This window comes from Octopus sinensis, linkage group LG5, assembly GCF_006345805.1.
Source record: "Octopus sinensis linkage group LG5, ASM634580v1, whole genome shotgun sequence".
In the NCBI taxonomy this organism is placed as follows: Eukaryota; Metazoa; Mollusca; class Cephalopoda; order Octopoda; family Octopodidae; genus Octopus; species Octopus sinensis.
Window position 1 is genome coordinate 22,706,723 of NC_043001.1, and position 12,505 is coordinate 22,719,227.

At 36.9% G+C, this 12,505-nt stretch overlaps 1 protein-coding gene across 2 annotated transcripts in view; it reads left to right on the forward strand.

The window, feature by feature from the left end:
* Positions 1-12,505, forward strand: part of LOC115211829 (cytoplasmic protein NCK1) — a 98,120-nt gene that overhangs the window by 76,317 nt on the left and 9,298 nt on the right. For both annotated transcript variants that reach the window (XM_029780538.2, XM_036503219.1), the window contains exons 2-3: positions 95-159; positions 5,748-6,733. In XM_029780538.2, the coding sequence (XP_029636398.1) occupies positions 5,771-6,733 (963 nt within the window). In that variant the 5' untranslated portion in view covers positions 95-159; positions 5,748-5,770. The remainder of the gene's footprint in view (positions 1-94; positions 160-5,747; positions 6,734-12,505) is intronic.

Genomic DNA, 12,505 nt, shown 5'->3' on the forward strand with positions numbered 1-12,505 from the left:
CATGTTAAATTCAACTTTTGCTTTTCTTTTAATGATACTTTTTTTTTTCTTCCTTTTAATGATTTTAAAATATAATTCTTTGTTTCTTTTATAGTTCCCAGCAACATTTTACAATGCATCTCCATTGGGTTTTGGCAAGTTCCTGTTTATAGAGCTGTGGTAAATATTTGTTTCATAATTCTGCAGAAACCTTAACAATAAAAATCACTTATTTTGTGCAAGTATATATATATATATATATATATATATATATATATACATACACATACACTTTCCTTCTCTTTGACCTCATGGCTTTTTAAAAATCTTTGATGCTTATCAATGGCTGACATAATTTAGCTAAGAAACCTGCCTATTCTTAGTGAAAATCGCTTCGGTTTTTTTACTGTCTTCTTTTGTCAATCATAATGGCCATTTACATTTTATGACACTCTCCTTTTTGACTACAAGTTTTAATTAGTCATTTCACATTCATGAATTTAGACCATAACCTGTTGCTTAATTTGCTGTTTGTGTGTAGCACTGGTCGGCCCTGATCAAGTAGACCTGTGGCACTTAAGCAGTCTGTTGAATCTCTTATTACATTTCTCTAAATCCAGTCCACCACATACATTAATGTTTCTGTTGACTGAGGGCCACACAGTGCACAATAACATGCAGTTTTGTATCACTAAGAAGTGCAATGTAACATTTCTGGGGGTGCTGTTTCCTTCATTATCCAGTCTGCTCCTTTGTGCTCGTAATAACCACAGCTGAGTTTGCTAAAATGGACAGGTTGAAGTATTTCAGTTGTTGTTGTTCTGCACTTATTTCTGATGTAAATCCCAGCACAGTGACCGAGAGGTAATGAGGTTATTGATGATGCAACTGCTATTCTTGTGTTTATCTGGATTAAAGTAGGCAAGATAGTGATTTTAGGATGGTGTTGGACTGGTTAGTTTTCTGGAGCAGATGTTCCTGTGTTTGAGAGTGATTGAACATATGGCAGGAATTGTGTGGGCTGGAGTTTGCTTGCTGTAGCAAAAAAAAACAAAACAGCTGCATCCCTGATATGTCCAGGCGGTTACTATTTTGAGTACTTTACTTTTATATTGTGTAGGTGTGCTCTGAGTGGGGAATGTGAAATGTGAACAGCTTGTATTTATCAGGTGTCCTTTACAGTGTATTGCAGAAAGATTGTAGGGCCAGGTAGGACCGGCATAATCAGAGATGGATATGATTTGTAGTCTAAAAGTGCCAGTGTGTCTTTGTGGTTAAAAGGCTTGCTTCCCAACCATGTGGTCTTGAGGTCAGTCCCACTGTGTAGCACCTGCTATGCTCACAGAGCAGTTGTTACTCTAGAATATTATTGTAATTCCTGATCATCTCTTTTTGGCATGTGTCTGGCTCTCTACTTTTGAGTTTTTCTCAATATTACAGGCTAAGGACAATCTTTTCACATGCTGTACAGAAGGTGGGAACCAAAGTGCCAATATTGTCCATGAATTTGGGTTTGCAATATACAGATCCTCATCATCATCGTTTAACATCTGCTTTCCATGCTGGCATGGGTTGGATGATTTGACCGAGGACTGGCGAACCAGATGGCTGCACCAGGCTCCAATCTGATCTGGCAGAATTTCTACAGCTGGATGCCCTTCCTAACGCCAACCACGTGAATCCATACTTTGTGCAAGTTATGAGCACATTCCAGACGGCTAGTTTATTGCCCTTTTCTAGTTGCATACTGAACTGAAGGTTTTATTGAATTGCCATGGTCCAGCAGTAGTTGTTCTTCTTTCTCAGATGACCAAAGTACGAAGATGTCATTTGTATATCTTATCCTCCTGGTTGGTTTAAGTCAGGTTGTTTTTAAAGTCATTTCCTTAAAGTCTTCCATAAATATGTTTGCCAAGACAGGGGATGATGAGCCAATAGCTAATCCTTCTTACTGTCGATATAGGATGGGCACCAATTGGAAGTATGTTTGTACACAGAATGTCAATGCAACATTTTTATCAGATTATGTCATGATACTGCTACATTCTCCAACTGAAGGATCCAATTCCAGTTTTGATTTCTAACAATTGGTGGTGACTCATTAGTAAGAATCTTGAATACACTCATCACATCCAAATTAATCATCCTGTGAGAATGAATGAGAATATTTCTGAGTCTATAAAATGAATAGAATTCTTTCTAGAAGATTGAGACTTACTCATTAGGGTGTTGATTATATCTGCAAGGGATCTGCTCAGTGATGACATGCTGTGCTGACAACTGACTGTTGGTCTTAGTGGAATATTGACATAGAGAATTTTTGGGAAACTGTAGATATGTTGTAGCCTCTTGATTCAACTGTCTGTATTCATTCAATCTAAACTGGGTATGCTGTGGTTGATGATGTCTGACATCTCTGGTGCTTTATAGACGCCGTTTGTGAGGCACACTTTCCCGCAGATCGTCTCTTTGGCTGAACTGCAGTCATGGATCAAACAGACTGAGGTTAGGTGAATGGCACTGTGAGTGCCGCCTTGCTCTCAAGCAACTCTGCCATCTGGGACCAAACTTGTGCGAGTTCAATTCCACAAAGGCGTTCTATAGAGGATTAGTGGAGGGGAGGTGCGACAATGTTATTGGGGAGAATCTGGGCATTGATGAGGAACACCTGACCCACCTCTTCAGGACAAATAACTTTTGGGCCTGGACCTATGGACAATCACCAGAGATCCCTGGCAGTGCTATTGGGAAGCATTGCCAGTTCAGGATAAGCTCTACAGGTACGGCTTGAGATGCACCGGACTGACTTGCCTGACATGCGGTCAGAGTGACGAAACCATTCTGCACTTACTTGTGCAGTGTGCAACCATTTCAGACCTGTGGGCTTATCTTGAATGGCTGCTGTTAGGTGTGGGATGAATTTGGTTATTGGCCGAACCTATCGTGAATATTGCCCCGCCACCTTCCTTTAACCAGGAAGGCAAGGCAGTCTTCATTGTACTGGTGGCTATGGTGAAAGAATGTGTGTGGTGGACTCGTGTGAAAGGTTTAGAGACAAACACTTTCCTCTCTGGCCAATCACTCATTAACTTTTTCAAGTACCACTTGAAAGGGAAGGTGAGAATAGAGAGAGAAGTTTTGTCTTATAAAAGTTTCAATAAAATGTAGGTGAATGTAGCAAAGATGGTCCAAAAGAGAGAATAAGAGAGCGTTTTGCTCTGATATGTTACTTTCCCTGCCTGAAGTTACCATGGTCTTTTCCATAGGCTTTTCTTTCCACGGATAAACCTCTTATACATTTTTATGCTGCTTTTTTTTTTTCTGTTTTCACATCACAAATGCTTTCGATTCCTTTTGATTGTTTTTTTTTCCCTTTCTTCTTTTTGAAAAGAAAAGTTCTACTTTATATTGTCCCCTCTGTTCAGCCCTGCATGGCTAATAAAGATATCTATCTATCTCAATCAATCAATCAAAGCCTAAAATACATTTTAAGTATTAAGTTAGACTACAGCTTTTAAGCCTATTTGTTATGTAGCTTTCAAAAGATGTGAAGGTATTTTATTTTCTTCTTATTCAGAAATATGAAAGTGATTGTGTTGACTATAATCAGAGGCCACTCACGGAGGCAAAGTGGCTGAATTCCTTTCGAGCATTGGGCCTCACAGAGGTGGAGACAAAATGGCTGGGTTCCTTTTGAGTATTGGTCCTCATAGAGGCAAGGTGGTCGAGTTCCTGGAGGCAATAATGATCTTTGGCATTATGTCATACTTGAGAAGAAGAACCATCAAGCAAAGCAAAACTGCAATTGAGGCAGATACCAGTGTCATGCAAATTGGCACTTGTGCTGGTGGCACATAAATGCACCCTGGTGTCATGCAAATGGCACCTGTGCCAGTGGCACATAAAAGCACCCATTACACTCTGAGTGGTTGGTATTGGGAAGGGCATCCAGCTGTAGAAAACCATGCCAAATCAGACTGGAGCCTGGTGCAGCCTTCCAGTGTGTCAGCCCAGTTAAACTGTCCAACCCATGCCAGCATGGACAACAGACAGTAAATGATGATGAGGATGATTCAACATAAATTATAACTTAGCTGTATTGATTGGACTGATTTTCATACTTAACCTTGCTGCCCAACCACATGGTTCTGGGTTCAATGTCTCTGCATGGTACCTTGAGCAAGTGTCTTCTACTATAGCTTCAAGCTGATGAAAGCCTTGTGAGTGGATTTGGTAGACAAAAACTGAAAGGAGCCTGTTGCATATATATATATATATATATATATATATCATCATCATCATCATCATTTAGCATCCGTTTTCCATGCTAGCATGGGTTGGACAGTTCAACTGGGGTCTGTGAAGCCAGAAGGCTGCATCAGGCCCAGTCTGATCTGGCAGTGTTTCTACGGCTGGATGCCCTTCCTAACGCCAACCACTCCGCGAGTGTAGTGGGTGCTTTTTACGTGCCACCCGCACAGGTGCCAGACGGAGCTGTATATATTCAATTAGAGGTTAAAATAGCCTCATTAAGGGATCGTAATATCCAATGAATAACAGGTTCATTACCTAATATTTTTTGTGAATAATAATTATTCATAAAATAGGTCCAAATATAAATCTTGGTTTATGAATATTCAAAAGAAAATTCAGAAAATGGAGATGTAGCATTAATATGATTTATTATCTGCAAAAATCCAACATTTTCTCATTTCGCTGTTTCAATTAAGGCTAAATGATTAAATAGCAATAATTAGATCATTATATTAGGCAAAATCTCATTAGTTGGGTAGAAAAGATATACCGTTAGGTTATTAGGTGAGTTTTTGAATCATTTCAGCTGACTGAGATTTTGCCTAAAATAATGATTTAATCATTGCTTTTTAATCTTTTAGATTTAATTGAAACAGCTGTAAGAGAATATGTTGGATTTTTGCAGATAATAAATTATATTAATGTTATATCTCCATTTTCTTAATTATATATGTACCACCACTTGACAATCAGTGTTGGTATGTTTATGTTCCTATAAATTAGCAGTGTGGCAAAAGAGACAAAAAAAGTGAATTCATCTGACTACCCCAGTATTACAATATATATATATATATATATATATATATATATATATATATATATATATATTGTAATACACGTGATTACAGGGAAGCCATCTTTCTGACTGCTATCTTCACCAAGACCAGACCAACTCATCCTGTCTCTTTCATAAGCTGTCTCCTTAAGCATTCAGAATAATTTTTCCATTGTCTTAGCTTAACAGCCCTCATCGTTTGTTTTTACTGTTTTGTTCTCATTGTTCTGTCTTTTACTGTTTTTACTTTTTTATTGATTTTACTGTTTTTTTCTTACTATCCTGTTCTTGTTACCACTTTCACCCTCTGCAAAAAATCCCAAATTTTATTTAATTTGCTTTGCGAGAAGGACTGTTTCAACGAAGTCGCGTCTTGTCCTTACCTTTGAAACGCTGAGTAGATGAAACAGGAACAACTGAAGAAGGGAAATATTCCTTGTGTTGTATGTCTTGTACTCTGTTTTTTTTGTTGTTTGAAAAAAGGTTTGTATCAATGTTTTTGTGTTTATGTTTTCGTTTCTCATTGTGTTCAATGTTTTTTTGATGTCCTGTACCCATATATGCATGTATATATACATATATATGTAGGTATGTACATATGTGTATGTATATATGCATATATTTATATATTATTATGTATGTGTTTCTTTGTCTAAATTATTTTTCTTTTATTCCTCAGATGGTCTGTTATATGGTCCAAAGATGGCGGAGGAGGTGATAGTCATTGCAAAATATGATTATAAGGCTGAAAATAGCCAAGAGTTGGACATTAAGAAGAATGAGAAGCTACGTCTTCTTGACGACAGTAAAGAATGGTGGAAAGTACAAAATATGCAAAGCAAATCTGGCTTTGTACCATCAAATTATGTCAAAAAATCAAAGCCTTCCTTCTTCTCTAGTTTACTCACTAGGAAAAAGAACAAATGTCCAGCTGCCAGCTACCAGGCTTCAAGAAATGGAGTTGCGGCACTTGACCAAAAAAGTCCAGGAGGTGCTGATATCCAGATTTGTGAACATGTACCAGCAATTGTCAAATATGGTTATCAAGCACAGCGTCCTGATGAAATATCATTAACAAAATCTGAGAAGGTGATAGTCATGCAAAAATCTATTGATGGATGGTGGCGTGGCCGAAAAGATAATGACGAATATGGGTGGTTTCCATCCAACTACGTTGAGTTGGAACAACCCTCTGACTTATCAGCAACTCCTCGTGTGGATTTTGGTGCAATGGAAGGGATAGAAGTTGTTACAGCTTTATATACTTTTAAACGTTCAAATCAAGAAGAACTTAGCTTTGAAAAAGGGGACCGTTTATTAATTGTTGAAAAACCTATTGAGGATCCTGATTGGTGGAAAGCACGGAACAAGTTTGACCACTTAGGTCTTGTACCACGTAATTATGTTCAATCAGTAGATGATATTGAATATGATACTGCAACCAATGACAGCTCATGTACTCCACACTCTCAGTCAGCTAGTAGTCTTTCTAATGCATCCTCACTCAGTGTGGTCGGCATGCCTAATCATAAACCACAGCATTTATCGGGACCTCTAGCTGATAAAGAGTGGTATTTTGGGAAAATAACACGGACCCAGTGTGAAGAAATGCTTACAAAACACGCTGAAGATGGGGATTTCCTGATTCGAGATAGTGAATCTACAGTAAGTATTGTCATATATTGTCTTCATTGTTTTTACTGACAATATTGTTTTGAAAACCAATTATCCATTAATTATTTTATGCTTACTTCATAATTAACTGATTATTTACAGTATTTCAGTATTTTGTTTATTTGGGTGAAATAACTCTGGCATACTTCAGAAATGAAGTATCTTCTAGTTTGGTTGTTTGCTCTCTCTCTTTCCTTTTCCCTCACACTAAATTATTATTTCTTCTTGATACAACTAATCAACTACTATAATATATATTTAACCATATGTTAATCATATTTATTTAAATGAACCGATTATGTCATAACAAATTCATCACTTCACTACAAAACCCCCACTATATTAATATACTCCACATTACAACAATGTTACCAATTCTCCACTCAAAACAACAAATTTTTGAGACTATCATCATTTTATGTTCATTCTTCCATGCTGGCAGAGGTTGGACAGGCCATCAATGTCTTCGTCATTTTGCACACTGAACAAATGATCAACTTTGGTTTTGTGTATATCTTACAGTATATATTTCTTTACTACCCACAAGGAGCTAAACACAGAGGGACAGACAAACGGATTAAGTCGACCCCTGTGCGTAACTGGTACTTAATTTATTGACTCCGAAAGGATGAAAGGCAAAGCCGACCTCGGCGGAATTTGAACTCGGAACATAACGGCAGACGAAATACGGCTACGCATTTTGCCCGGCGTGCTAACGCTTCTGCCAGCTCGCCACCTTCATATCTTACAGTATAGTGTTGGTATTGTTTTGTTTTTAGTATTCGAGGGTTTGTCCCGTGTGAGGAAGACTAAAAGAAGTGTAGTGAGATGGGTGGCCTGCATCGTGGCTCCCCATCCACTTCAGGTAATATTTCACAAGTTTGCTGTGTGAATAACAACAAAATTATTCACGTAGTGAACTTCATAACTCAAATAATAAAATATTGAACGACTTTGTGAATATTCACTGGTTTCATTGATGACTCGAGCTGGAGCTTCTATAAAATTGACTTAGATGTTGGCTATCTTGCCATTCCACTGAAGTTGTATATTAAATTGTTATTCATAATTACAATAATGCCTCGATATATGAGTTAATTCATTCCTGGAGAATGCTCATAAAGTGAAAACTCATAAACAGAAAATAAAACTTGTAAAGCAGGCATGTCATAAAGCGGGTCTTTGCAAAGGGAGATATTACTGTATATTTCTGTTCATTTTTCTTTTCATGGTTGCTTTTTTTCTCTTAGAAACCATCCATAATAAACTACAAACAGTTCAAAACAAAGTTCTCCATAAGTTGCACACACAAGATTCTAATCACGGAATAAAACTAAAATACTTGAACTCCTTGTAGCATCATCTTTAATCACATACTAATTCATTGTTCTACATTCAGGGGATACCAAGATAATACGATGTTGAAATTGTTTTCATTACTATGTGACAGAAACAAACCATAAATCTGATGTTTGTAGTAAAACGACTGTAATACTAATATTGTTATTAGGCCTGTACTCTGATTGGTAGCTTTTATTAATACATTCTGAAGAATCAATCTACAATGCTTTACTTGAGCACTCGACATCTACCTCCAGTCACACACAAACTGAACAATTGTTCGCAATGTACTCAGACAATGCTTCACTGTAATGGCTCTACAAAACATACCACAGCAGAAGGGTGGCTACAGTGTGCTGGGTCCATAGATCTTTACTTGAATGTTCAGCTACATATATGTTTATTTATTTTTCATATGACAGCTAGTTGAGAGCTCTCCAAGAAAGGTGAGATTATTGTAGATGTCCTTTTAAAATGTCTATGGTTTTGTGTCTGAAAGAAGTGGCCCCCAGCTGTAAAGGGCATGAAAATAGTACAGATGAGCAGAGACCGTTGTAGCTGAGATAACACAGAATGCAGACATGAGCCAGTGATTGAATCTTTGCTAGTCAGTCAGCTGACCTTCTTTTAGATTTGATCATGTTTCATCTATGATCTTTTAGATTTGGTCAAGGATGTCACTTTGAAGCAACACTGTACCATAGATGGAGTCAACACCTTATGGATTTTACTTGGTTTGTAATGAGTTAGCAACTGACAGAGCAGAGTATTTCTTGGTTTCAAAGAAGAGCCTTAGTTTTTGTGCTGTAGTTTTGGCAATGTTTTATATGAAAGATAATCAATTTGAGAGCCTTAGCATTTGTTATATGCTATTCACAAACTAGTGTTACACCATACTATTTCCTTGATATGAATTGATTGATTTTCTCATTTTTCTTGGTTGACATCAAGCTTCACTTTTACTTCATTGTTGAGTTTTTAGCGACAAGAAAGGCACCTAATTGTGAAACAATTGTCACAACAACATGCAAAAATATTATTTAATAAAGCTGACCCATGTTATCATAAAAAATAGATGTATATTAAAAAGAAATATCTGATTATTAGCTGAATGAGTTCTCTTTTCTTGCAACTGTAACGTAATTTTATTTAAAAAAACAAAAAAACAAAAGAACTTCAACTGCATGTGATCTTGTATTTGGCAGAGCACTTTACTATTTTAGAATCCAATTCAATATTCTTTATCATATTGAAAAGATGGATACACCCTATATCATGAATATTGTTAATTTTTTGAGGTGTCATTTTAATTGAAATTGTTCTGTTACTTGTTGCAGTAGCATTTGAAATAAATATCTTACTATCTGGAACACCTGCTGGTTATGTGTGTACAAAATGGCGTAGTTTACTTTTCTTGACAAACATTCTCTACTTTACTACCTTGAAAGACAAATCTCATTCGTGGATTATAAGTTATTTTTCAAAATATGATTTGGTTATTGGTCTAAGAGAGGCTACTCTTGTCAATGTTACGAAAATTGTTGAATTTCTGAAATATGTAACATTTTGTTATTAGACGGATTATTTCTTTTCTAGATTAATGTTCAGATAGGTCTGTCTAGCATTTCTGAATTTACATATAATTATTTAATATTTTCTTTTGAGAATCTGATAATATTTTCGCCCTTAATCTTTTAAACATTTTACTCTCAATTTAATTTAACCTTGATCTGTTTGAAGATCTAAGTATTGTTTAACCCTTTAGCTTTTAAACAGGCGATATCCGGTACAAATATTCTGTCTATTTTATGTTCAAAGTGCCCAGATCTGACCTCTCACACCTATCCTACAATGTCATTCTAAAAATAAGCAATTGCATCATTGAAAACTTGAAGCTATTAAGTAATGCATGATTAACTCAAAACGAAATGAATAAATAAGCATTACATTTGACAGTAATCATCATCATTTAACGTTCTCTGTCCATACTAGCATAGGCTGGAAGGGCTGGTAAGCTGGAAGGCTACACCAGACTCCTGTCTGGTTTGGCATGGTTTTCTATGGTTTCATTTAACGTCCATTGTCCATACTGGCATGGGTTGGAAGGTTTGACCAGAGCTGGTAAGCTGGAAGGCTGCACCAGACTCCAGTCTGGTTTGGCATGGTTTTCTATGGCTGGATGCCCTTCGCAATATCAACCGCTGGGAGAGCGTAATCTAGATGCTAAAGGGTTAAACCACTTTTAATTTGTTTTCTTTAATTGGTCTGGTTACATTCCATACCCGTTTGTAGCTTTAAATTTAGACACAAGGAAATGTGTAATGCAAATATTATCATCTGCAAAAGGATTATGGATTCTAATTTTTCTTTTCTTTTGATGTTGTAGATCCAAATATAAATATTTCTGAATCATTGTAAGAGAAAGGAGATTATGTTTATTATTAAAACAAATAGAATGACAGAGATTACAATTGCAGTGTGGAAGGTGTTTATAAGCCATTTAAAAAACACACAAAATCCGTTAGATTCACTTCAACATTTAAATTTAATTTGCCAAAATATTTTCGTCGCTTTGAGATCGCGACCTGTTCACCGACAAAATTCCGTGCTGCATTTGTCAGTGAACAGGTTGTGGTTTCAAAGCGATGAAAATATTTTGTCAAATTAAATTTAAATGTTGAAGTGAATCTAACGGATTTTGTGTGTTTCTTAAATGGCTTGTAAACATCTTCCACGCTGCAATTGTTTTCGTTCCAGCACATGGTCTCATATCAGGTCACTTGCTATGCAAGTACATCTCCGTAATGACAGAGATTGTTCTTGAAATATTCCTTTTGAAAAACTTACAGCATTATTAGTAATTGCAGTTTATTTGGCAGTTTGAGAAATTTGCCTATCAGATTAGTCAGTTTTCATTTTAGACAATTCCAGCTGCCGGAACTAAGGAACAGAATTGAGTGCCTTCAGCTCTCATACCATATTGTTATTAGCTTTTGATTGTATTGTTTTGCTTCAAAGAGTATAATTTTATTTCTTAAACATGTTTGCAAATAGAATTCTAAATTATCATTTTTCTAAGTTGTTAGTGTACAGTTCCAGTTAGACCTGTGGTATATTGATAGCCAGTTGTATGGCCAAGGGTGGTTGTATCTGGTACACTTTATCTCCATCTGATTGAAAATACACTGCAGACTCTGACAAGCAATGGCTCATTGTTTGAGGTTTTTTACTTTCCAGTCTGTTTCTGCCTGTATATCTGTAGGTTTTAGTGGTGAACTCATTCAAAGCTCCCCAATTACTGCATTTTTTCCTTTTCTAGTGGTGTGCATTTCAACACTTTGATGTTCATGAGATTATCGATGCTGATGTTATTGTGGTGTTGTGATAATATTGTTTTAAATATCTTGATGTTTCATTGAACATATAGTGGGAGGGACTATGAGGAGTTGGAACCTGCTGTGATGACAAACTCTCTGAATAGTTGGCCTTTCATTTTGTGTATTTTGGTGGTGGTTATTGTTTTGCCCCAGATTTTCCCTGATTAAACAGGCCTATTATCAAAGGTATCCCAGCCTCAGCTATCTCATCTTATTTTCAGGTGTGATACACTGCATTACACACATTCAATGTATCCTATTTCAAAAAGATATAGTGTGGTTTGAGAGGGATGTTTAGCTTCTGTTTCTCACAGTTAAGTGACTGTAGAAGTTCCTTTAACAACCAAAAACATTCTAGTTTCATTGCATGTAGTGTGATGATGTGAAGTGTGCCATTTTTGTGTTCTTTTTAGAATATTGAGGAGCTATTAGCCTTTTGGTGGAGGCACATGACCTAGTGGTTAGAGCAGCGGACTCGTGGTCGAGGGATCGCGGGTTCGAATCTCAGACCGGGTGATGTGTGTGTTTATGAGTGAGACACCTAAGCTCCACCCGGTTCCAGCTGAAGGTAATGGCGAACTTCTGCTGACTCTTTCACTACAACTTTCTCTCACTCTTTCATCCTGCGTCTTGCAGCTCACCTGCGACGGACCGGCGTCCCGTCCAGGTGGGGAACCTATACGCCAAGGAAACCAGGAAATCGGCTCTTATGAGCCAGGTATGACTTGAGAAGGAACAAGCATTAGCCTTTTGGGCAGGACTGCCATGATAGCCTTTATATCTTGTTTCTACACAAGTGCTGTTGTTTCTGTGTCAGCAAAATATGGCACTGTTGTTACCTTTAATGTTTGCAAAAAGGGGTGATGGCTGTATTTGCCATTTTGCAACCAAAGTGACAGTGCTTCCTCTCTTCTACATTACAAAATATTAGATTCTACACTCCTCATGGTATTTGAAGTCTTCAAATAATTCTTTGATGTTGTATTAAGTATTGTTGGAAGAGATGGAAACCATTGAAGAAGGATTTAATCAAAAAAGGGGGGAA